Genomic DNA, 25,324 nt, shown 5'->3' on the forward strand with positions numbered 1-25,324 from the left:
CAGAAAGGGGCTCAAACCCCAAGGAGAAGCTGCCCATCTCCTGAGTGCCTCCAGGTTTTTGAGGGGCCAGCGACAGCCTCCTTCCCTCCCAGCCCTGGCAGCTAATGGGTGGGAGGACAGGACTGAGAGTGAGGGTGACAGGTCAGAGCAGGCATGGGGAGCTTGCGATTCCCTGGGCATGGAGTGGGTCCCGTGGCGAGGGAGGCTGGGAATGGGGCTGGGGGAGCACTGGGGGGAGAAGAGCCCCACACAACTGACCCCGCACGGCAGGTGGGGGCTGGCAGGGAACGCCGCGGATGCCAGGCTGGGTGGGGAGCCCTTGGCAGGCAGCCACCGTCCTGTCCCTGCCCATCCCCTCCGGACGGCGGCCGTCCCAGCCCCGGGGCCGCGCTGAGATCATTGGGTGTCACCCTGGCAGAGCTCCTGCCACCCGGCTGGAGGCTCCGCCGGCTCCACCACAAACAGGGACCGGTGGCTCCAGCCCTGCAGGCACTGGAGTGCCGGGGATGATTTCCAGATGTGCCACTCGCCCGCAGAAGGTGGCTGCTGCTGCCCGGGAAGCATCGGACAGCTCTGCCAGGACTTTGCTGGGGAGCTGCGACCCGCGGCAGGGAGGGTCCGTCCGAGCTGCCCTGCCCTGCAGGCTGATGTTAAAGGGGAGGCTTTGGGCTGCGCTCTGCCCTCGCCAGGCGTGAAAGGTCCTGTGTAGGAATGTCGCAGGCTGAAGTCACCCCCAGTGCGGGGGACACGGGCCCCTGGGCAGGAACTGCTCCAGGAAGGGGGGCTGTGGCACAGCCAGGCAGGCGCCAGGTTGGACAGAGCAGGAGGAAGGCACTGCGGCCAAGGACCGCCAGGGTCGGCCAAGTGTCTGCCCCCTCCCCACCTCCTCGGCCGGGTGCCTGGGGGTGGATTGTGCCATCACCCTTCCCTCCGTGGCCATGGGCAGGAGCTGGGGCTGCCCCTATGGGGCAGGTGCCCGGGTGAGGCAGAAACTGCGGTTTGGGTGCCGTGGGTCCCCCTGCCGCCCCATTGCCGGGGACATTGTGCTTTCCCGTCCACTCCCCCCGCTGCTGGGCTGCCTGCCCTCCACGCAGGAGACGAGGGATTTCACAACCCAGCCCAGACAGGATTAAAGAGAAATACACAAGTAAACAAATCGCGGCCTCCTAACGCTGGACGTGCCGTTCGGGGAGCGGATCCTGCGGGCCGGTGGGTGAGGCGCGGGCCCCGTGGGTACCGTGGGTACCGGGGTGCGGGAGCGATGCCCGCGGGGGCCGGCACCGCACGGGACAGCGCCGGGTCCCGCCGGGAGAGCCGCTCCAGAGCAGCACTGAGCAATCTCATTTTTCACACGTCTCCTGTAGTCAAACTGCCCCTGTCAGAGGAAAGGAGTTGCTTCCTGTTATTTCCATTGAAATCCTTGTCCCGCTCGTTAGCCGGCAGGCTTTGGCAGGATGGCACCGCGCGCGCACATCAGCTCCGGCCGCCTCTCCCGGGGGCTCCTGCTGCTCTCCGGTAAGTGCGCGGGGCTCCGCACCCCGAACCACCCCGCACGTGGCCGCCCTCCCACTCGCGGGGCCCGGGGCCAGGGTCTGGGCTCAGCCCGCCCCCATCGCCCCACCCCAAACGGGACCAGCCCGTCCAGGCTGAGTTAGCTGGGGCTGGCATGGCCGGGGGGCACGGCAGGTGAGCGCCAGGTGCTGTGGGCAGCTCCCACCGCGCTCTGGCACGGCTGGGACAGGAGCTGTAGCACCGCACATGCCCGGGCAGGGGGGCTGGATGGGGCCATCAGGGGCAGAAACGGGGACAGGGTGGGCTGCCCTTAGCACAGCCAGTGTGCCAGCCCAGCAGTGCCCCATGGACAGTGCCCAGCGGTGCCAGAGCTCCCCACCAGCCCAGCAGCGCCCCATGGACAGTGCCCAGCTGTGCCAGAGCCCCCCACAAGCAGCCCAAGGAGGGCACAGACTGGCAGGTCAGCACAGAACCACCATCAGTGCCCCACAGCCGAGGCTGGAAGATGGATTGGGCAGTTTCCCTGAGCCGTGGGGCTCCCGTGGGCCAGGCCAGACGTGCCCCACGCCCTTGGCAGGCAGTGTTGGGTGTGGAGCTGAGGGCAGGCAGAGGGGCTCTGCAGCAGCTCTGTGCTGGGGCCAGCGCTTCCTCTTCCTGCCCCAGCCCTGTCCGGCTGACACGCAGCACCACGCTGGCTCCCCGTGCCTGGGGGTCCCAGTTTGTCCCCATGCTGTGACCATGGCCCAGGGTTTGTAGCTCCTAAACAGCCCCTCTGAACCTTTGGGTGGCTGCCTGCAGCCTGGTCAGCCCCTGCCCACATAGGGGGCTGGATGCCCTAGCCCCAGCATGTGCCTTCCTGTGCCCCACCTGCTGGCTCCAGTGCCAAGATGAGTTATTTCCCTAATCCAAAATCAGTTATTTCATCTAGACCCAGCCTCTGCCAGGGCAGCTCCTGCATATGGAGTGCTATCAGTGCCCTTATCACCCCCAGACCCTGTGTCCCCTCTAACCCTGTGTCCCTCCCTCTGCAGTGCTCCTCGGGCCTGGCCTTTGTCACATGGAAAACGTGACAACGAGCTCCAGCCAGGACACTGGGACAAACCCACCCACGGCCACATCCAACGGGACAGCCCAGTCCATGGGTGAGTGTTGTGGTTCAGCAAGGGCCGGGCAGCACTGCAGGACAGATGGTGCCCTGGCCAGAGCTGGCCCTGTGCCACAGGTGATCCCTTCTTTCCCCTAACCATCCCAAAAATAAAACCTGTGCCACAAAGTTCTCCCTGCCGCTGCCCACAGCCAGCAGCAGCCTGCCCTCCCTCTGTACTCCTGGCATTGCCCTGGGCTGCTGCAGCTCCATCCCTCACTGTGCTGCTGGCTCTGCCACCAGCCTGGGCACCGCTCCAGGTGTCACCTGGCAGCAGGTGATGCCCTGTGGGCAGAGGCACCCTGCCCTGCTCAGCCCCTTTCCTCACAGAGCGGAATTACACTGCCATCACACAGCACTGCTGGGATTACTTCGTCTTCCTGATGAGGAACGTGCTGCCATCGGAGCTGTGCGAGTGGAAAATCATCAGCAGGTACGGGCCAGCAGGACTGTGAGAGCCTGAATGAGAGATGCAGGACTCCAGGCAGTCTCCAAAATGCAGTTTATTGTATCCAAAATGCAGTTTATTACATCCAAGTGGTTACAGCAGTCCAGGGTCATGGGTGACAGAGCTGTGCCTAAAGCTGTCAGCTCCAGCTGCAGGCAGGCCTGGACACCCTTAGTTTAGGTTACATTGCATTATGTACTTTTCTTTTGGTTACAATGCATTATTTACTTTTGGTTACACTGCATTGTATACTTTTCTTTTGGTTACAATGCATTCTATGCTTTTCTTTGCTGAGCATCTTCACACAGTAGAATGAATCTATACCTTAACTTTTATCTCTAGCCTATCATAACTAATGTAATTACCATACTCATGTTACTGTTCTCCAATCACTCAAAGTCAGTACATTACAGTCTAAGCTGGAAGTTGTTTTCCAGTTTTCTTGCAGTAGAAAATTCTGAGACCTTTTTTCTACTTGCAACATCAGCAGGCTTGTTTGCCTGTGCTATCCTTTCTGCTTGGTAAAAACATCTTGCTCTAAGTCCTAAAAACCCCTTCTAACTAACACACCCTTTGTCTCCTTGGTTATCCAGTAAGATTGGCTCAGCAATTCTTTTCTTCTATATCAAAACTTGCTTTAACTTCTATTCCTTCATCAGACTCTACGTTTAAAAAATCTTTCTGCTAAGCATCTGTGAGACTTTCCTTGTCAAATTTTCATCCTTCCCAACACAGCACCTTCCCCTCTAGAGCAGGGGCAGGGGCTGGGCACTCGGTGGAGTACTGCCGGTGTGTGTCCCCGGTGTCCCATCCCCTGACGGTGTTCCGGTGTCTCTGCTCCAGGCCCTACAGCGAGCTGCAGGACTGCCTGGAGGGGTGGGCAGAGCGCCTCAACTACAGCTACCCCAACGCCCTGGCCGAGCAGTACATCTTCCAGAGCCACCACATCTACTTCCACAACTGCACCCTGGAGCACCCCGTGTACTTCGACCCGCCCGAGGATGTGCTGCTGGCCATGATCATCGCGCCCATCTGCCTCATCCCCTTCCTTGTCACCCTGGTCATCTGGCGCAGCAAGGACGGCAAGGCTCAGGCTTAGAGCTGCCCTCCCGGGCCCCCGGCTCGCCGGGTGGGCTCTCGGTGCCACCACCCCGCGCTGCGGCGGCGGCCGGTTCCTCCCGCGCCTTCCCCTCCTCGCGGCCCGGTATTAAACGCTTCTCCCCCCACGCCTGGCGCTGGTTCTTCGGCCGCTCCATCCCTCCAGCCCGGGTCCGCTCCCGCCGGCAGCTCCTTGCGTGGGGAACGCTCCGGCGGGACACCGGGGCCGAACCGGCACCGAAACCGGGACGGGAGGGGCGGGGTTATACGAGGGCGTGGTCACTCTGTGGGGCGTGGCTTCATGGGGAGGGCGTGATTTGGTGTGAGGGCGTGATCTCATTGGGGGCGTGGTTCGGTGGGGAGGGCGTGGTCTCACATGAGGGCGTGGTCTCATGAGGAGGGAGAGATCTGCTGAGGGCGTGGTCTAGCGGAGTGGGCGTGGCTCCGCGCGGTGGGCGTGGCTCGCTGCCGTGCCGGAAGCGGGGCGGGACGGGGCGGAAAGCGGCGGCGGCGGTTCCGGTAGCAGCGGCGGCGGCGGCGATGAGCTTCGTGTGGCCGTGGCAGTACAGCTTCCCGCCCTTCTTCACGTGAGCACGGCCGGGGTTGGGCTGGGTATGGGGGAGGCGGGGCAGGGCGGGGAACCGGGAACGGGCAGTGCCGGTGCTCACCCGCCCCCGTGCTGACCGGGCCCCGCAGGCTGCAGCCGAACGGCGAGACGCGGCAGAAGCAGCTGGCGGCGTGGTGCGCGCTGGCGCTGGCCTACAGCCAGGAGCACCGGCTGCCCGCCATGACGGTGCGGGAGGCGCAGGACATCCCGCTCTTCGCCAACCACCGGCTCCAGCGTATCCTTTGTGCTCCCGGTGCTCCCGGTACCCCCCAGCCCCCGCTCCCCGCCTCCGCTGACGCCTCCTTAACCCGCAAGCAGGCAAGCTGCCGCTGGAATCCATCCAGGTGGTGCTGGAGGAGCTGCGCAAGAACGGTGCGTGTCCGTCCGTCCGTCCGTCCGTCCGTCCCGTGTGCCCGAACCCCGCAGGCACCGGGCAGCTCCGTCCCGGGGTTTTGGGCTGGGCAAGGAACGGAGTATTGCTCTATAAATTGAATATTGCTCTATAAACGCAGCAATATTCAAAAATATTCAGTATATTCAGTGTGTAGGGCAGGGATGGTCTGCGAGGCTGCCTCCGGGCACAGTGTGTGGCACATGTCCCGAAATCTGTGTGTTTGATCATGTGAAAAACGCCAATCGCTTGTTTTTAAATTTTTTATAGTAATAAAATGGTTATAAAAATAGTAACACAGTTAGAGTAATAATAATTTGGACAGTTTGGATTAGGACAGACAATATGAGACAATAAAAGCAAAGAGTTACAGACAGTTCAGGTACCTTTTTCTGGGTAAAATAAGGACGCAGTTAACAGAGGATTACCCCTTAAAAGCAACAGCCTGTTGCATATTCGTACACCTCATACATGATTCATAAATTCCATTCAAACACGGGATTCTGTCTGGTCAGTGTCAGCTTCTTCCTCTGAATCCTAAGGTGCCTTCAAGGCAGGAAGAAGTTAATTTCTCCTCATAAGACAGCAATAAATTCTCTTTCTCTGAAAGATTCAGGTGTCCTGTGGCTGCTATCTCCCTCCATGTCCTTTCTTTAAAAAAGTATCTTATATAGCATAGTTTCTATTTTAACATTTTTATATAATCTAAAACATTTTAACATTTTTTATAACCTATATTTAGCCCACTACTTAAGAGAATTAATACAGCATCACTTTCTAACACCACACATATAATATTCATTTTAATATTTGCCAAAAGCCAATCATAAAATACACATTTTTCACAATCCTTATTTCTGACTTCTCTGCCTCAATCCCTGTTCCCTGTTGCTTCTAGGGAACCTGGAATGGTTGGATAAGAACAAAACCAGCTTCCTGATCATGTGGAAGAGACCAGAAGAATGGGGAAAGCTCATCTATCAATGGGTGAGAGCACACCCAGACCAGGCTGTGTCCATGAGGATGGGGGGTCTTGGCTGCCCCTTGGGAAGGAGCACTGCTTGTACACTCAGTTTTGCACACCCAGGATGTGTGAGAGGTTTGGACAAGGATGTTCAGCCACGTGGCTGAAATTTGCTGTTTTGCCTTTTGTGTTTCCAGGTGTCCAAGAATGGCCTGACCAACTCTGTGTTCACGCTGTACGAGCTGGTCAGTGGAGATGATACAGAGAATGAAGGTAAAGCTGGGGCTCGTGTTTTGGAGCGTGTAAACAGCTGATTGACAAATTGCAGCTTTGTAGATTAAATATTCTGAAATCTCAGGTGCAAACTCACCTTTTCCCACTATTGGCACATGCTGCTCCAAAGCCTTTTATCACTTTGCAGGAACATCCCCTCTGTAATTGCGTTTTCCTTCCTCATGGCCCAGAATTTTTATCTGGTGTGGTGAGGGGTGTTTTGTTTTCCAGCCAAGGCTCTGCCTTACAGGCTGCTGTGGCTCATCCCTGCTGACCTGTGGGCTCTGTTCCCCAAGCAGAGATGATGAGCCTGTCAGTGTGTCCATCCCTCTGGATTTGGAGCCTGTCAGTGTGTCCATCCCTCTGGATTTGGAGCCTGTCAGTGTGTCCATCCCTCTGGATTTGGAGCCTGTCAGTGTGTCCATCCCTCTGGATTTATGGTGCTCTGAGAGCCCTCAGCACTGCTGCCCCCAGTCCCCTGCACAACCCTGTTTTTTTCCTGATGTTATTTTTGTTAATTTTATAGGTTTTGTTTATATTATTGTTATTTTTTTCATCCTGTTGATGGGGATCTTTGTCCTCTAGAGTTTCATGGCTTGGATGAGGCATTTTCCCTTCCTCACTGCCTAACATTTTTGTTTGGTGTGGTGAGGGGTGTTTTGCTTTCAAGCCAAGGCTTTGCCTTGCAGGTTGCTGTGGCTCATCCATCCAGACTCTGTTCCCCAAGCAGAGATGATGAACCTGTCACTGTGCCCATCCCTCTTGATTTATGGTGCTCTAAAAGCCCTCAGCATTGCTGCCCTAAGTTCCCTCACAAACCTGTTTGTTTCCTGATGTTATTTTTGTTATTTTAAAATATATTATATTATAATGTTATATTATATTTCTAATTTATATTATATAATATTACATAATATATATATTATATATGTATAATACTACACATATAATATATAATAATCTATAATAATCTATTATATATAATATATATTTTGTTATTGTTATTTTGTTTATATTATTATATTATATATATATTTGTTTATATATTATATTATGTTATTTTTCCTTGCTGTTGATGGGGATCTTTGTCCTTCCCTAGAGTTCCATGGCCTGGATGAGGCCACGCTGCTCCGTGCCCTGCAGGCCCTGCAGCAGGAACACAAGGCTGAGATTATCACGCTGGATGATGGCCGAGGAGTCAAGTTCTTCTGAGAGCAGCCTCTCCTCCCCTTCCCTGCTGCAGCCTGGGCTCTCCCTGCCAAGCCTTCCTCTCTGGGCCTGGCCTCAAGCTGTGACTGCAAGTAGCTGCATCTCGGGGATTTCTCGGGGCAAGATGAGGCTGAGAACCCTTCCAAAGACTTAGGAATATCCTGAGCTCCTCTGTCTGTCTGTTCTCCCTGTTGATGTGTTCCAGAGGCTGGAGCTGCTCCAGGCAGCTCTGGGAGGGACCACCCACAAGTGGAACTGGACTTGCTGCTGCTCCCTGTGCCTGTGGTGGCCTCCAAGCAGCTCCAGCTGGGGACAAGCTTGGCCTCCCCTGTGTCCCTGCCAGCCACACGTGCCTGGGTCCTGCAGCCCTGCTGCAGTGCCAGGGGATGGGGCAGGAGCAGGGCACTGGCTGTGGAAGCCCTCAGTGGCAGAAGGAAATGCACTTGCTGCCAAGCAGGCTGGGGGAAGCCAGGGAACTCATTTCAGGTGATTAAAATGAGATGTATTTATAGAGCAGCCTGGCTGTTTTCATCTGTCTTTATTTTCCCATCAGAGTGCTGTACCAGATTTTTGCCCTTCAGTCATATTTCCTGTGTGCCCCAGGGAAATGCAGTGGTTCCAGGGTGGGAAACAGCACAAAGAAAGAGGAGAAGGGGACCCTTCCTGCCTTTCTCAGGACAACATTTACTTTAAATTTGCATGTGCAGCCTGCTGGAAGCCCCTGGGTTTGTGCAGAGGTGAGGGGGTGAGCACTGTGGCTGGGAGAGGGATGACTCAGCTTTAGGTGATAACAAAGTCAGAAATTGTGATAACTTGTCAGAAACTGTGGCCAGGTGCAGTTGCTGGCCGTGTGAGCCCTGGGGATGGCTGTGCTGGGGCAGGGCCACCTTTCCCTGGTCACTGTCAGAGGCTGGGGGCAGTGCTGGAGTGGCCTCAGGTCAGTCTGGGGTGCAGCAGAGCAGGTGGCGCCTGCACCCCACAGGCTGCCCCTGTCTGTCCTTCCCTGCCCTTGGGGACAGCCTGGCCCTGCCTCACCTGCTCCTGCCAGCTGATGTCAGCACTGAGGAATTCTCAGTGCAGGTGGCATGCTGCAGACTGTGAAATGTGAATATTTGTTCTGTGGCAGGAGCCTGTAGAGCTGGACCTGGTGGGGTGTGCTGCCCTGGTGTGGGCACCTTGCTCTGGAGGCTTCCTGTGTGTGCCAGGCTCTGCAGTGCTGTGCAGGAATTGCTGAGCAAAGGCACCAGCAGTGCTCACAGTGGGCTCTGTGGGTTCTTTCTGAGCACCACCACCCCTGGGAGCTCTGTCATGGTCCTGCCACTGGTGGTGCTGAGCAAAGGCAGCAGCACAGGCTGTGCCATGGCATGTGCCATGTCCCCGCAGCTGGCACAGGCTCTGCTTGGTCAGGGATCATCCCTCTGTGTCTGCAGCCAACAAAGTCTCTGTGTAGGATTTTTATGTGACCATGATCACAGGGGTCTGAGGATGAGGGAAGAGATGAGGGTCTGACTCCGTGTTCCAGAAGGCTGATTTATTATTTTATGATATGTATTATATTAAAACTATATTAAAAGAATAGAAGAAAGGATTTCCTCAGAAGGCTGGCTAAGAATAGAAAAAGAAAGAATGATAACAAAGGTTTGTGACTTGGACTCTCTGTCTGAGCCAGCTGAATGTGATTGGCCATTAATTAGAAACAACCACATGAGCCCAATCACAGATGCCCCTGTTGCATTCCACAGCAGCAGATAACCATTGTTTACATTTTGTTTCTGAGGCCTCTCAGCTTCTCAGGAGGAAAAACCCTAAGGGAAGGATTTTCCATAAAAGATGTCTGTGACATTTTTATGCTCCCAGTCTGGCTTTGTTTCCATGTCCAAGATCTGCCTCCCCTTTCCTCCCCATGCCACCAGCATTGCTCCTTCCCTCTGTGGTGGCTCTGGCTGCCCTGCAGAGAGCAGGGTGCTGTGCCTGCAGGTGGCTGCATTTCATCCCCAACAGTTGGATCCCTTCAGCAGCCAGGCTGGAGGGTCTGTTCTCACTGCCTGTGTGCACAATCCCGACCTCCCAGCACTGTGTTCCAGCCTGGGAGTGCTCTGTGTAACCTGCCTGTCCTTGAGGGAGTCTGTGTTCTTAATTAAATTTGCTCCCTTCTTAGGAAATGGCTGATGTGACATTAGATAAGCCCAAAACCAGCTTTTCATTCCAAGCCACTCCTGGCAGCAATTCCCTTCTCTTTTTCAGATTCCTATTTAGCTGCTTACTCAGTGAGGGTGGGGGAAAGAGGAGGAAGAGTACGTCCCCTCTGCAGAGTGGACACGGTGTAAAATTCCTTTTCCACACCCTCTGGGCTGGTTACCAGAGGCCACATCCAGTGAGGAGCCTGTGGGACCAAATTCCCTGGGCTGGGATGGCACTGCTGAGGCCGAGGTGCCACTGCTGAGGTCAAGGTATCACTGCTGAGGCTGGGATGGCACTGCTGAGTCCATGGTGTCACTCCTGAGGCTGAGATGGCACTGCTGAGGTGTCACTGGCACTGCTGAGGCCATGGTGCCACTGCTGAGGTTGAGGTGCCACTGCTGAGTCCATAGTGTCACTTTTGAGATGTCCCTGCTGAGTCCATGGTGCCACTGCTGAGGTGTCACTGTCACTGCTGAGGCCGAGGTGCCACTGCTGAGTCCATGGGATGAGTCCTGGGAGTGGCAGAGCTGCTGCCCTGCAGGGAGCAGACGTCCCTCTGAGGAGGTGCTGCCCAGCCCAGCCACACAGCCCTGCTGCAGGAGGAGGCTCAGGGTGATTTTGGGGGGCTCAGGGTGCCTGGTACAACCCCCTCCTCCAGCCCCTCAGAGGCCCTGGCCACGTCTGGCTGTGGTGATTAGGGCTCTGTGGGCAGGGTGAGGCAGAGCTCAGAGGGGCTGGTGCCAAGATAAGGCTCTATCAGCCTGGGCACACTTGGATCCTGCTGGTGAAGGAGGAAAGATTCTGAGAAAGATTTTTTTTTAATGCAGCTGCTTAGGAGCAGGAACAGTTTCAGTTTGATAACTTTAAATGTCAGGATAAACGTGCAGGTGGGTCCCATCTGTGCCTCTGGGCTGAGGAAATCCTCTGCAGTGATCTGCACAGTGAGCTGAGGTTTGGCTGGTTCTCCACCTCCCTGAACTCACATGAGGGACACAGAAGGTTCCAAGGGTGTGGGGTGGTGAAACCAACAGTGGAACAAGCCCTGGGTGTGCCTGGAGCCCTCCTGGGACAGGCACCCTGTGCTGGGCATTCCCAGCTGTGCATCCCCAGCTGTGCATCCCCTTCATCCAGACCCATCCTGGCCCCTCTGTGCTCCTGCCCCAAGCTCTGGCATCACACAGACAATTCCTGGCAGGTCTTGGTGGAGCCTGGAGCTGAGCAGGGCTTTGATTCATGATTAATTCTGAGGAGAGTGATTACTCAGTCCCCTGTTCTCCTTCTGGCAGCCAAATGCAGGCGAGAAATGGGGTTATGTTCCCTGATTGTGGCGGTGCCTCAAAGTGAAGCCTGGCACTGGCACCTGCAGCCCAGAAATGTCACCCTGATAAGGCTGGGGAGCTGCAGTGGGCTCCTGATTGTGGAACACGAGCCCTGTGCTTTCAGGCCAAGCTGGCTGCAGATTGGTGTTCCTGGCCAGGCCAGGAGAGGACCTGTTTCCCTGCCTGAGCTGTGCTGTGGCATTTGGAGGGATCATTTAGGGAATTTCTCAGATCACCCACAAAGGGAGGTGTGGGAAGGCAGCACTTGGAGCAAACCTCACCCCTAATTTCCTCTCCTGTCTGCAGGGGCCTCACTGGACTGGAACACTCCCCTGCTCCTCTGGGATCTTCCAAGGCATCTTGTTTCACGATGGAAACCCTTGATAAGGAGACAGGAGCCTGCCAGGGACCAGGCTGAGATCCCTGCCTGGCTCTGTGTCTCCTGTTGGAGGGCTGGGGCTCCCTGCCAGCCTGGGCAGTGCATGGCACCCCTGGCAGGGCATGGACCCCCTTTCTGGCCATGCTGAGGAGGTTCTGGGCAAGGCTCACCTGAACAGAGAGCGTTGTTTAACAGGGCTGAGTCAAACCTACAGCTCAAGAGTGACCCATGGCAGGGACAGTACAAGCACTGTGCCTGTGGCCTTTGGGCTCAGTGGCACCTGGTGCCCCAGCAGCTGGCAGAGGTGCTGGACGTGGTGTCCAGCCAGTGCTGCTTGTTCAGCTGGGACCAAGCCCCTCACACGCTCCAAGGGGTGCAGGGCTGAGTGGGGATGTGGTTGCTGCTCCCTGCTCACCGAGCAGAGCAGCTCTGGACAGGAGGGAAGGAGGTACCCGGCTCATAGGGCAGGTCGGATGGGGGTAGCAGAGCAGAGATCGGTCAGGAACACTTCATTAAATGCTTGTCCCTCCCTCTTGCCAGCGGGGATTTGCAGGGGGCAGCCGTGCGGGACGTGGGGCAGGTCAGCAGCCGCGGTCACCCCGCGGGTGCCAGCCTGGCGTTCGGGAGCCCGTGACCGCCTTCCCCTGCCCATCCACTCCTTAATGTTTCCGGTATCGTTGAGTAGAAACAATCTGACCTCAGGGAAAAGAAATCAGCGCTGGCCTCAATTGCTTTGTGTTTTGTGTAAACAGCCTCACCGGCAGAACAACCTTCTCCTTCAGCCTGGACAGACAACACGCTCTTGTCCGGCCGCTGGCTCCCGCGGGGCTGACACACACCTTCGGCTCTTCCTATTTGCCTGACCCTAATTTCAGGATTTCGGACCGTAGTGACCCCGAGCGGGGCAGCGTGAGGGGGAACTCGCGTCCCGGCAGCGGGACCAGAGGCAGAAACTCCGAGGAAATGTTTAAAGCAAATGTTCCTGCTCCGGCTGCGTCTGTCACAGCAGCCCCGGAGCCCCTCGGGGGCGGCGGCAGGGAACGGGCTGTCCTGCGGGGAGGGGACAGCGAGGAGCCCCGGGAGCCGGGTGGGCACCGGGCGGTGTCCCCCGGCTGGGACGGGACATCCCGGCAGCCCGGGGAGACCGGGAGCGGTGCGGGGCGCTGCTCGCGGGGTCGGTTTGGTGCCCCTGCCCGGTTTGGTGCCCCTGCCCAGTGCGGTGCCGCTGCCCGGAGCAATGTCGGTGCGGTGTCCCTGCCCGGTGCCGCTGTCCGGTTCGGTGTCCCTGCCCGGTGCCGCTGCCCGGTTCGGTGCCCCTGCCCGGTGGCGCAGCGCGGCCGGGGGGCGGCGGTCGCTCGGAGGCGGGCCCGGGCGGGGCGGGGGCGGTGCCGCCGGGGCGGTGCCGGTGCCGGGGCCGGTGCCCGGACCGGGTCTCGGCGGTCGCTCCCGGTTGCGGGCTGGCGGAGGCCACGGGTGCGAAGCTCGGGAGCGGCAGCTCCCGCGGGGCTGGAGCCGATGCTGGCGGCCGAGCCCGCCGCTACCGGAGCCATGTCCCATCCCGAGGCGGAGCGGGCGGACGGCGGCTCCCCACCGGAGCCGGAGCCGGGTCCGGGGCTCACCGGACGGGCCCCGCACCGTAACCGCAGCCGGCGGCCCTCGGGGCGCGATTCCCGACGGGCTTCCTCCCGCTTCAACCGGCGGAGCTCGGCCGAGCTGGAGCTGCTGGGGTACCCGGCACCGGACGGGGAGCGCGGGGTGTCGCCGCCGCCGCCGCCGGCCGCCGCCGGGCTCCGGGAACCGGAGGAGACGGAGAGCGAGGAGGTCGAGACGCGGGCGGTCGCCACCTCCCCCGACGGCCGCTTCCTCAAGTTCGACATCGAGATCGGCCGCGGCTCCTTCAAGACCGTCTACAAGGGGCTGGACACGGAGACCACGGTGGAGGTGGCGTGGTGCGAGCTGCAGGTACGGCCCCAACCCGGGCCAGGGGTCCCGGACAGGCACCGGGACCCTCTGCCGTGCTGATTGCCCGCTGTGTGCAGCCCCCCCGGCCCTACCCTGCCTGGCTGCTGTGTGAGACTCACGGGCACCTCCTGGGCTCCCTCAATCTCCGCTTGTGCCCGTCCCTGTGGTGCCCCAGCAGCGGGCAGGGCACGGTGCGGGCTCCCCTCGCTGCCCTGCGCTGTGCCCATCACTGCCAGTGCCTCGGTGCCTCGTGGGGCCGCTGGCCCGCACCCAGAGTGCTGCTTGCTGCCGCCGCTCCTGGCCCTCCTGCTCATCACGTGCTGTTTTCCATTTGCTTTCTTGCTGCCTGCACCGTGGAGCATGCCAGGGTGCCCACGTTCTTGATGCCAGGCCCCGCTCTGGCACTTTACAGGTGGATCTGGGGCTGGGCATCCCACTGTGCTTCTGATGCTCAGCAGCTCGCAGCTTTCCCTCCAGGAGGGCAGCAGTGCCCTCTCTGCCTGCCTGCCTGTGCTTGTGCTGGATCTGCCCCCCAAAGTTTGCTCCCATAGCCCTCGGTGTGCCCTGGCACAGGTGCCTGCAGCGAGCTGGGGTTGGCTGTCAGCTGGGAGCAGGGTACAACACGACCTTGGTGCTCTCTGCCTGCTTGACCTTGGCTGGAGCGCTGTACAGGGTCACCTGTGATGGTTTCTGTGGTGCTGCCAGGGGCTCTGTGCTGGAAGCAGCTGAATCTGTGCTTCCAAGTCCCTGAGGAGCATCCCTGTCTCCTCTCTGCTGCCACACTCCTCCATCTCTCTCCTTGGCTGTCCTGCAGCCTGACAGCAGCATGCTGAGAGCAGTGGTGAGAGCGTTGCCTCCACAATGCCTTTGCCCCCTCAAGTGCTTTTGATGGGCCCGATCTTGTCCATGGAGGTGCCCAGGGAGATCTGTGGGGCTGCCTTTTCTCCTTGGAGCACCTTTTGGTGAAGTCCAAAGTCTCCCTCAGGCTCCTGACCCTGGGATGGCTGCTGTGGTGGGAAAGGTCCAAGTCCTTGTTGACACAGAAAAACGTGTCTTGCGAGTTTGTTGTCTTGTTCCCAAAAGCTCAGTGCACTTACAGGTGGCTGCCTGGGCTGGTCCTCGGGGTGGCTGCAGCCCAGCAGAGCAAGAAGAACTCCTGAGAGGCTGCTGGGTGGTTTCTAGAGGGCTCACTATGGCCTCTTAGTGAGGAAGGTGAAGGTTTGCCCCCCACCCCAATGGGTTGCACAGTTCAGTTGTTGAGAGCTCAGTTCGGAGCCAGCTCAGTTCTCCTGCCCTCACAAAGCCCCACAGCTCCATCCAAACACCCCTGAGCTCTCTTGAGTCCCTTCAGGTGGCAGCCAATGACTGGACCAGGCTCTCCTTGGCGAGCCCAGGCCCTTCATCCCTGGACGAGTCAGCTGTCCCCAGCGCTGTGTGTCCCTCCCCTGGGTCTCAGCCCCATGCCACAGCTGTGCCCCTCTGCCTGCCCTGTGGCCTGGCACACACAGCAGCTCCCGTTCCTGCTCCTCCCTGCCTGCAGGCACTGCTGGTGTCTCGGAGGGGCTGGGAGGGATGAGCCTGCCCCACTCAGGTGGAGGGGAACGGGGAGCTGGGCAGCAAAACGCTGCTGTGTCCCAGCCCAGCAGGAGCATGCTGGCCCTGAGAGCCAGCCAGGAGTGGCAGAAGCACTCACCTGTCCCCTGGGGGTGCTTGTGGAGAAATTTCCCTGCCAGGAACCCTCCTGTGAGCCCCCCATGGTGCTGGGGACACTGGACCCCTCTGGGGGTCACTGCTAGAGCCAGGTCCCTGCCCCTGCCCTCCCCACCCAGGGCTTGGCTCCATTCCACTGACTGCTCTTTATGCAGTGTCTCTTGTACCCAAATCCCTGTCCCACGGGGGGCTGAGAGCACAGACACAGACATTTAGGAGTTTGTTGTTTTTCTTTTTCAGCAATCATGCAAAGAATTGCACACTGTGACACAAATACGGGATTTGGAACCACAAATAAAAATGGTTGTGGTTCTGCCATTTTAAAAATAGCTTTGTCCTGTGCACTTCACAGTTCTCCTTCTATTGCCTTTCAATTCCAAATGAGTACTTAACCTCAGGCCTGACCTGTTCTGCACCAGAGAACCTGGTGATGGATCCCAGTCCCAAACCCCAGCTGTCCCTGCTGTCCTTGCCCTGACCTTCCCTCCTCAGAGCCTGCTGCTGAAGCACAGCTTGCTTTTGCCTGTCTCCTGTCTCCCTGAGACCCTCAGGGGACCTGCCCATCCCTGTCCCCTGTCCTGAAGGCAGCGTCTGTCTGTCCACAGCCCCACTGTTTGTGCTTTCCAGCTTTAGCCTGGCACTATTTCTGTCCGAGGTGCTGCGGGTGCTGGGGAAGGAGGAAGCAGGGAGGAAACCAGAGGCCCAGAGTGGGGTCTGGCTCTAAATACCTGGCTGTGAGATTTTCCTGTGGAAACCCCTTGGGGTTCCCCAGGTGGGCAGGAGCAGCAGGCACTGCTGGGCCTGCCCTGGCTCTGGCACCCAGGTAAACTCAGCCAGCAGCCCTGGGGCTGCAGGGCACGGGGAGGGCAGTGAGGAGCTGGCACCCAGTGCTGACAGAGAGCTGCCTCCTCTGGGGGGCTTGGGGGTCCCTGGGGCTGTGGATGTGGCTGGTGGGACAGTGCTGAGCACTGGCTCTGTGCCCCACCATGGTGCTGCTCTGAGTGCCAGTGCAGTGCCATGGGGGAGCCCTGTGAGTGCTGCAGAGGGCACAGAGCACTGCCAGGCTGGGCACAGCCTCCTGCTGCAGGGACAGCAGCCGTCCCCACCCTCCCTTCTCCTGCAGCTGGCCTCAGCTCCTGGTGCTGGCTGTGCTGGGCTCCTCAGCAGCCAGCTCCTGGCTCACAGGAGGGGCTGGATTGTTGCCACCATTGCCACCAGCTCCTCGTGGTCCCCGTGCCACCACCCCCAGCGTCCTCCTCCGCCCTGTGTGGGTGCTGGAAGGAGAGGACATGGTGTGCCCATGCTGTGTGCCATGTCTGTGCTGGCAGCCCTGCCCGCCCTGCCCCTGCTGGTGCTGCTCCAGCCCAGGATGGGCTTTGATGCCCACATTTAACGGGGAGAGTATCAGCACAGGGCTGGGAGCTGCTGCCACTGGGGTCATGTGGAAGGAGCGATGCCAAGCGAGCCCAGCAGCCCTGGCACGGCCTGGGGCACAGCCTTGCCTCCCCCAGACCTCAATCCAGGCGCTCTGGGAGAGGTGGCCTTGTGCTGGAGCTGGGCATGGCACAGTGAGGGCTGTGCTGGCACAGCTGCTCTAGCTGGGGTCTGCTCTGGCTGAGCTGGGACGGCCCTGGCACCCATAACTCCCCATTTCACAGCCTCCTCATGCCCTTGCAGGTTTGTGGGGTGCAGTGAAGCCTCTGGGCACCCCCAGTGGGTAGCAGAGGGCCAGAGGGGTGGTGGTGGCCATGGCACTGGGCAGGGAAGGCGGTGTGTGCTGCTGGCCCTGCAGGGGTTCGGGTGCTGTTTTCCTCCTTCCCTATGAAAGGTCCCATTCATGCTGCTGCAGCAGGCTCAGGTTCTCCTCTGGGCTGAGCCTGTCTCTGAGCATGTATTAAATGTGGGGGGATTATGGAGCAGCTCCAGCCAAGCCTTGGGGCCGCCTGTGATGCAATGAAAATGTTACGAAAGCCGAGGGGATTGATGGCTGGTGGCCACTGGCCAAGGGGCCTGAGACAGCTCTGGCAGCTCTGCTGGGGCAGCTCCAGTTTCCTTGGCCTCTGAACGTGGGCTCGGCAGGTCCCAGGCTGTGCAGCAGCTGAGCTCTGCAGGACCCCAGGCTGTGGTGGAGCTGTCGCTGCTCCTGCTCCTCCTGCCCAGGGCTGAGCCCTCCCTTGGGGCTGGAGCTGCCTCCTGCAGCCCTGCCCAGCCAGCTCCCCTCTCCCTGCACCCCGGGGCTGTGTCCCTCCAGCATGAGGGGGGCTGTCCCCTCCGCTGGCCCCTGCCCCAGCTGCAGTCAGCACCCTCGGCTTGTGTTTCCACTTTAATTAACTCGAGCAGGAGGAACATGGAAAAACCTGGGCTGGAGCCTCCCCCGCCTGCTTTCCCCAACAAAGGCCTCATTGAGGCTGGCCCAGCACAGAGCCCAGGGTTGCTGCTGCCCCGCTGGGGGCAGAAGAGCCGTGGCCATGGTGTCTGCACAGGGCAGGGTGGCAGCAGCCTCTGCAGAGTCCCCAGATGTCCCCTCCAGCTGCAGGATGGGGTTCCCTGTCCCCAGGCAGCTCCAGCTGGGGGCTGAGTGAGGGGAATGAGGATGGGTGGGCTCAGCACAGGGCAATGGGGAACTGCTTGGGTGCACTCACCCAGAGTGGTGGGCTGGTGGAGGGACCAGTCCAGAGTGGCCCAAACCATGTGTGTGCCACTGTGCTGGGGCCACAGAAGCCTCCTCTGCCTTGTATGGGGACATGAGGGTCTTTTGTGGCCCCTCACATAGCAGGACCTCCTGTGTGCCCCCCTCACCCCCCCTGGCTCCCACAGACACGGAAGCTGTCCAAGACGGAGCGGCAGCGGTTCAGCGAGGAGGTGGAGATGCTCAAGGGGCTGCAGCACCCCAACATTGTCCGCTTCTACGACTCCTGGAAGTCAACCATCAAAGGGCAGATCTGCATCGTGCTGGTCACGGAGCTCATGACGTCTGGCACCCTGAAAACGTGATTGGGGAGGGCAGGGGAGGGAGCAGGGTCTCTGCTCTTTGTTGTGGGGTCATCTGAATCCATCTGGCACTTTGGAAACGTGATTGGGGCGGGCAGGGGAGGGAACGGGGTCCCTGCTCTTTGTTATGGGGTCATCTGGGTCTGGATGGTGATGGGAGGAGGGTGGGCTGGAGCCAAGGCTGGGCCACGAGTCTGAACCCCACAGGTCTGAGTCCTGTTGGTCCCAGACAGGTATTTGAGGTCCTGTTGGTCCCTGACAAGTGTTTGAAACCCTGTTGGTCCCTGGCAGGTATTTGAGGCCCTGGTAGTTATTTGAAGCCCTGATGGTCCCTGGTAGTTATTTGAGGCCCTGTTGGTCCCATGCAGATATTTGAAGCTCTGCTGGTCCCAGGCAGGTATTTGAGGTCCTGTTGGTCCCTGGTGGGTATTTGAGGCCCTGTTGGTCGCTGGCAGTATTTGAAGCCCTGTTGATCCCTGGCAGGTATTTGAAGCCCTGGCAGGTATTTGAGGCCCTGTTGGTTCCTGACAAGTATTTGAAGCTCTGTTGGTCCCTGGCAGGTATTTGAGGCCCTGTTGGGTATTTGAGGCCCTGTTGGTCCCAGACAGGTGTTTGAGGCCCTATTGGTCCCTGGCAGTATTTGAGGCCCTGTTGGTCCTAGGCAGGTATTTGAGGCCCTGGTAGGTGTTTGAGACCCTGTTGGTCCCTGGCAGGTATCTGAAGCGCTTTAAGGAGATGAAGCTGAAGGTGCTGCAGCGCTGGAGCCGGCAGATCCTCAAGGGTTTGCATTTCCTGCACACTCGCTCGCCCCCCATCATCCACCGTGACCTCAAGTGTGACAACATCTTCATCACGGGCCCCACGGGCTCCGTCAAGATCGGGGACCTGGGCCTGGCCACGCTCAAGAGAGCCTCCTTTGCCAAGAGTGTGATAGGTGGGGGCTCCTGGGGGCTGTGGGGGCTGCAGGGGTGGGCAATGTGGGGGTGCTGAGCTCCCCTGCTCCCCCAGGCACCCCAGAGTTCATGGCCCCCGAGATGTACGAGGAGAAGTACGACGAGGCCGTGGACGTGTACGCCTTTGGGATGTGCATGCTGGAGATGGCCACCTCGGAGTACCCCTACTCTGAGTGCCAGAACGCCGCCCAGATCTACCGCAAGGTCACCTCGGTGAGGCCCGGCCCCACCTTGGGGTGCTGCCATGGTCAGCTGCCCATTCTGGGGGGAACCACAGCCCTGTGTGTGTGTCGCTGTGCTGGGGACACAGAAGCCTCCTCTGCATTGGGTCTTTTGTGGCTCCCTGTGCTCAGCAGGACCCCCTGTGTGCCCTCCTCACACCCCCACTGGCTCCCAGCTCCGCACTGGAGCTGCCAGGCCTTGCTGCTGACAAAATGTGTCACCGTGTGGGTTGTGTCAGCAGCTAAAGGCAGTGAGGGGTTGCTCTGCCAGGCCATGGAGCTGTGGCTGGTGGTGGTGGGGCATGGCTTGGCCAGACCCCACATCCCTGGCTCTGCACCAGTGTGTTAATGGGGTGGAACAGGAGCAGTCTGCACAGTCACCCTGGCTTTGGGCACTGCAGCTGCCCTGACCGGTCCTGGCCAGCTCCTGCCTGTTGAGGTGGAAACTCTGAGCCCTGGGGCATCCTGGCCACATGCAGGCACACGTAGCCTGGCCACAGGGGCCATGCAGAGCTCATGTGGCCCTGGGCTGGCACAGGAGGTGCTCACTGTCATTACCCCCAGGGCCTGAAGCCCAGCAGCTTCTACAAGGTGAAGGTGCCCGAGCTGAAGGAGATCATCGAGGGCTGCATCCGCATGGACAAGAACGAGAGGTGGGGACAGAGCAGGGTCCGGGTGGCAGGGCAGGGTCCCCCTGGCCCCAAGCCCACTCTGAGCCTTGCCCTCTGCAGGTACACCATCCAGGACCTGCTGGAGCATTCCTTCTTCCAGGAGGACACCGGGGTGCACGTGGAGCTGGCTGAGGAGGATGATGGAGTCAAGTCTGGGCTCAAGCTCTGGCTGCGCATGGACGACACGAAGAAGCTGCACGGCAAATACAAGGACAACAACGCCATCGAGTTCCTCTTTGAGCTCTACAAGGACGTGGCAGAGGAGGTGGCTCAGGAGATGGTGGGTACAGAGATGGAGGAGCCCTGGGTGCTGTGGGGTCCCTACACAAGTGACAATCTCCCTCCTGTGCAGGTGGTGCTGGGCTTTGTCTGTGAGGCTGACTACAAGCTGGTGGCCAAGGCGGTGCGGGACCGTGTGGTGGCCATCAAGCGCAAGAGGGAGAAGCTGAAGCGTGCCCAGGGCGCTCCATCCCCCCCAGAGCCAGAGCAGCCGCCAGGTGTCCTGCGCCTCCTGGAGGAGCTCAAATCCCCGCTGCCACCGGGCGGCCCCACGCCTGCCCCGGCCACCCCCGGCTCTGGGGACTCTGCCTTCAGCAGCACCTTCCCCCTGGAGCCCGAGGAGCCCGAGGCTGACCAGCACCAGCACTTCACCTACCGCCACACCAGCTACTCCTCGGCCACCTGTGCGTAGGCACCGAGGGGGCACCGCCGGGTGGGCAGCAGGGCTGAGAGGGGGTCCATCACCTTCTCCCAGCCCTTCCCCAGCTGCCCAGCCAGGGAAAGCACTGCCTTTGCTTCATCCCAGCTCTCCTCCACAGCTGACTGTGAGACCGATGGGTACCTGAGCTCCTCTGGCTTCCTGGACTCTCCAGACCTGGCCCATCGCAGCTTTGTGGCTGTGGACCCCACCAGCCCTCCCCCCAGCCGGCCTGTGCGCTGCTTCCCCACGGTGAGCACGGGCTCAGGGGGGCTCAGGGCAGCTGTGGCACCAGCTCAGGGCAGCTGTGGCACCAGCTCAGCCCAGCTGTGGCACCAGCTCACCCCCTCCTCTCCTGCAGAGCATCGCCGTGCAGCTGCCCACAGAGCATTTGCCCCCTGCCAGTGGCTTCTCCTCCTCGGTGGACAGGTGAGGCTGAGGGGCTGGACAGGGAGGGTGGTGCTTGGGAATGGCCGTGCTGATGCTCTGGAGGTGGGGATTCCTGCAGCTACACGTCGGATGTGGCGTCAGGCATGAGTGATGGCTATGAGGGGCTGTCAGCCAGCGAGCAGAGCACCAAGCTGCCACCTAAGAGAGCCTCGGGGAAGCTGCTGCGGCGCCGAGCCCGCTCCAGGCTGCGCATCACCAACGTGAGTGCCACCAGAGCCAGGCTGGGAACAGGCAGGGGACAGGCAGGGCCAGGTGGGTTTTCCTGGGCTTGAGCCAGCCCTGCCACCCACAGATCTCCGACAAGAACGACCGAGTGGTGGAGTGCCAGCTGCAGACCTACAACAATAAGATGGTAACCTTCAAGTTCGACCTGGATGGGGACAACCCCGAGGAAATTGCAGCCGCCATGGTGAGAGCAGGGGGAGGGTGAAGGTGGGCTGTGCCTGGCTGGGCTGGGTGCTGACGGACCCCTGCACACCCTCAGGTGCACAATGAGTTCATCCTCAAGTCAGAGAGGGAGAGTTTCATCAGCCGCATCCGGGACATCATCCACCGCGTGGAGACCCTGCTGCGCAAGGACCGCGGTGGCACCGAGCTGCCCAAGGGCCCCGAAGCTGACAGTGCTCTGGGCAGCCCTGTGAGTGCCAGCCTGGGGAAGCTGCTGCTGCTGCTGCTGGGCATGGCTTGGGGTGCTGCCTGGCCCCAGGGAGTGCGGGGTGGGTTGGGGTGCAGGGTCCTCCTGTGGTCACTTGGCCGCTCCTGTGACAAGTCAAGGTGTTCCCCAGCACAGAGGAGACTCCAGCTCCTTTCCCCAGGGTGGGGCCAGTGGGAGCTTGGCACGGCCTGGCTGGGGCCTCTGCCCCAGTGCTGGGCTCAGCTCACCCTTCTCACAGGTGGACCTGCAGCTGCAGGGCCTCTCGCGCTCCATCTCCTCCTCATCCTCACTCAGTGGTACGTCTGTGCCCCTGTGCTGGCCCTTCCTGTCTCCCCCAGCCCCATGATGGCCTCAGCCGAGCCCTGAGGGTCTCAAAGGACACGTCCTGCCCTGGCTGAGGCTGGCTGTCACCCTGTGCCACAGACCTGAGCTGCACCAGCCCCAGGCCGTCTGTGCAGCCCCCTGTGCTGCCGCTGCTGAGCCGCTCCCCGTCAGAGACCAACCTGGGCAGTCCTGTGGAGCCCCCGGTGCCACTGGGGTCGCCCTCAGGTACCAGTGCTGGCAGGGTGGGCATGTTCATTGCCCTGGGGGTGCCAGCTGCTCCCCTGGGCAGGGCCAGGAGGGGCCCTGGGGCTGCTCCTGATGCTCCTCTCCCTGCAGGCCCAGCACAGACCTGGCCCCTCGTCTCCATGGCTCCCTCCTGGCTCACATCATCACCAGCAGTGACACCAACGCTGACCCCCCAGGGGACCCCAGGGGGACCTGTCCCCCCAGCCCTGCCCCAAGCCCTCCTGTCCCCTCAGCCTGTGCCCACACCCCCTGTTCCCTGTGAGCCCAGCAGTCCCCTGAGCCCCGCAGTGACCAGCACACCCTTGTCCCCCACTGCTCCCCTCCTGTCCCTGGCCAATGTCTTCTCCCTGGCAGTGATGACCGTGGCCCACACTGTCTCCTCCATTGCCAGCTCAGGTGGGCACCTGTACCCACCCCTGCTGCCACGGCCACAGAGTCTTGCCCTGGGTGCCCCACGCTTTGTGTACCCTGACCCCACCAGCACAGACAAGCCAGTCCCACCTGGCAGTGGGACCCCAGAGTCAGTGGCAGCTGCTGTCCCCACTGCTGGGGTGCCCATATCCCCCCTTCCCGTGGCACCAGCCCCAGGGTGCCCCCTGGGCAGCGAGGCCGTGGGGAGCCCTGTGCAGCTGCTGAGCACATCCACAGCTGGGAGTGCAGAGGGCAGCACGGTGAGTGTGGGTGCACAGGGGCTGTCCAGCAGGGCTGGGTGCTCGCTGCAGATGCTGCACTGGGGTGAGATGGAGCCTCGTGGCTTGTGGAGCCACTGGGATGCAGGGAGGGCTGAGAGGGTGGCAGATCCCAGGGCCCACAGGGGAGGACAGGAGATGTGGCAGGACCTGGGGTGGAGCCGCTGATGTGCTCAGGTGCCCACAGGGGAGCACAGGAGATGTGGTGGGACCTGGGATGGGGCTGCTGACGGTGCTCAGTGCCCACAGGGGAGCACAGGAGATGTGGTGGGACCTGGGATGGGGCTGCTGACGGTGCTCAGTGCCCACAGGGGAGCACAGGAGATGTGGCAGGACCTGGGGTGGAGCTGCTGATGTACTCAGGTGCCCACAGGTGCTGCCCGGTGCCCCCAAGCCCAGCCACTCTCTCATCATCTCGGAGGCTCCGGCCCCCAGCGTGCCCAAGGCGCAGCTCTCGCCCATCAATGAAGGTAAGGAGGGGCAGGGCAGAGGCTGTACCAGGGCACCACAATGCCCCTGTGCCCACCGCTGCCCCTGTCCCCAGCAGAAGCCAAGCCGCAGGTGCTGGGCCGGTTCCAGGTGGTGCCAGCCAAAGACCTGGGGCCGGGCAGCAGTGAAGGGGAGCAGCCCGGCCCGGAGCCGGCAGCGAGCGCCTCCCCGCCTCCCGCCGTGCCCGACACGGGCCGCAGCTCCAGCAGCGACTCGGACGCGGCACCGGAGGCACCCAAGGCCGAGGAGGTGCCGGCCGAGGGCGGCTCCGCGCCCGCTGCGCCCGCGGGGAGCGACCCCGGGGAGGGCCCTGGGGAAGAGAGCACGGAGAACGTGCCGCAGGCCATGCTGAGCCAGGTGTGGCTGAGCTACTCCCGCAGCCTGTCCTACGTGAGCAGCGACGACACCGAGAGCGAGGACGAGGAGATCTGGGAGGAGCTGCAGAACCTGCGCCAGAAGTGAGCCGGGGGTGGCCGCACCTGGGGGCCCACGCGTGTTCCCAGCCAGCCCGGGGGGACCTCGCTGTCCCTTCCCCAGCCCCGCTGCCACCTCCTCTCCTCTCCGCAGGCACCTGGCGGAGGTGCAGCTGCTGCAGAGCGCTCAGAAGAAGGAGATCGAGGAGCTGTACCTGCGCATGGGGAAGCAGCCGCCGCTGGGCATCGTGTCCCCCGCTGCCATGCTGTCCGGCCGCCAGCGCCGCCTCTCCAAGGGCAGCTTCAACCCCTCCCGCCGCAACAGCCTGCAGCGCCTGGAGCTGGCACCGCCCGCAGGTACCGGCACCGCTCCCGTTCCCCGTTCCCCGTTCACCGCCGGGCTGAGCGGGGCTGCAGGGCAGGGCCCCGGGTGAGCGGCACGGCCCCGTTCCACACCGGGCAGAGCCCGGGGTGAGTGGCACAGCCCCGTTCACCACCGGGCAGGGCCCCGGGTCAGTGGCACAGCCCCGTTCTCCACCGGGCTGAGTGCGGCTGCAGGGCAGAGCCCCGGGCTGAGCGGCACAGCCGCGTTCCCCACCGGGCAGAGCAGCACAGCCCCGTTCACCACCGGGCAGAGCCCCGGGTGAGAGGCACAGCCCCGTTCTCCACCGGGCTGAGCGGGGCTGTAGGGCAGGGTCCCGGGTGAGCGGCACAGCCCCGTTCCCCACCGGGCAGGGCAGAGTCCCGGGTCAGTGGCACAGCCCCGTTCCACACCGGGCTGAGCAGGGCACAGTCCCGTTCCCCACCGAGCACGGCCCCGGTTGAGCTGCCCAGCCCGGTGCCCTCACCGTGCCATCCCCGCAGGCATCATGCGCCGCAACTCGCTGAGCGGCAGCAGCACGGGCTCGCAGGAGCAGCGCCTCAACAAGGGCGTGACCTTCGCCGACGACCTCGGGCGCATGGTAAGGGACACGGGCGGGGCCCGCGGGGATCCCGTGGCGTTCCCGTGCCTCTCGGCTCACGGCTGCTTCTCTCCCCAGTAGCCGGCTGGCCAGGAATGACTCCATGAACTACCTCATCCAAGTGCCTGCTGCCCTCGGCGGGCAGAGCCAGCCCTGCAGAGCCCGCGCTGCCCTTGGCTGTGGGGCTGGCCTGTCCCCAGGGCTGTGCCCGCTGTCCCCGGCCCCTCTGCGGGAGGACACGGGCGAGGTGTGTCCGTGCTTGGTGGCTGGAAGGAGCTGAGCCCCCACTGAGGACCCCCAGCCCCGCACCGACCCCGCCTTCAGCTCCTGGCGGCCCTCCCGGATCTGGGAGCACTTTGTTATGAA

At 61.0% G+C, this 25,324-nt stretch overlaps 3 protein-coding genes across 3 annotated transcripts; all 3 read left to right on the plus strand.

Annotated features, from left to right (window-relative positions):
- The first annotated feature begins 1,364 nt into the window (after positions 1–1,364).
- Positions 1,365–4,319, plus strand: RAMP2 (receptor activity modifying protein 2). The gene is made up of 4 exons (XM_054281611.1): positions 1,365–1,515; positions 2,544–2,654; positions 2,987–3,089; positions 3,948–4,319. The coding sequence occupies exons 1-4, from the start codon at positions 1,455–1,457 to the stop codon at positions 4,201–4,203; spliced, it is 531 nt and encodes a 176-aa protein (XP_054137586.1). The 5' UTR covers positions 1,365–1,454; the 3' UTR covers positions 4,204–4,319.
- A 364-nt stretch (positions 4,320–4,683) lies between these two features.
- Positions 4,684–7,749, plus strand: VPS25 (vacuolar protein sorting 25 homolog). Its single transcript, XM_054281559.1, has 6 exons — positions 4,684–4,789; positions 4,899–5,044; positions 5,128–5,181; positions 6,099–6,187; positions 6,362–6,437; positions 7,537–7,749. Exons 1-6 carry the CDS (start codon positions 4,743–4,745, stop codon positions 7,647–7,649), a joined length of 525 nt encoding a protein of 174 aa, XP_054137534.1. The 5' UTR covers positions 4,684–4,742; the 3' UTR covers positions 7,650–7,749.
- Positions 7,750–13,025: 5,276 nt separating this feature from the next.
- WNK4 (WNK lysine deficient protein kinase 4) lies at positions 13,026–25,245 on the plus strand. The gene is made up of 20 exons (XM_054281539.1): positions 13,026–13,487; positions 18,015–18,187; positions 18,902–19,122; positions 19,197–19,354; positions 19,927–20,015; positions 20,094–20,313; positions 20,386–20,716; positions 20,852–20,982; positions 21,092–21,159; positions 21,239–21,380; positions 21,473–21,589; positions 21,665–21,817; positions 22,074–22,131; positions 22,259–22,384; positions 22,496–23,076; positions 23,468–23,564; positions 23,642–24,041; positions 24,151–24,353; positions 24,861–24,958; positions 25,037–25,245. The coding sequence occupies exons 1-20, from the start codon at positions 13,041–13,043 to the stop codon at positions 25,037–25,039; spliced, it is 3,816 nt and encodes a 1,271-aa protein (XP_054137514.1). The 5' UTR covers positions 13,026–13,040; the 3' UTR covers positions 25,040–25,245.
- The last annotated feature ends 79 nt before the right edge of the window (positions 25,246–25,324 follow it).

This window comes from Melozone crissalis, unplaced genomic scaffold (genome assembly GCF_028551555.1).
Source record: "Melozone crissalis strain CALT ecotype California unplaced genomic scaffold, PUWL_Pcris_2 ptg000032l_1, whole genome shotgun sequence".
NCBI lineage: Eukaryota > Metazoa > Chordata > Aves > Passeriformes > Passerellidae > Melozone > Melozone crissalis.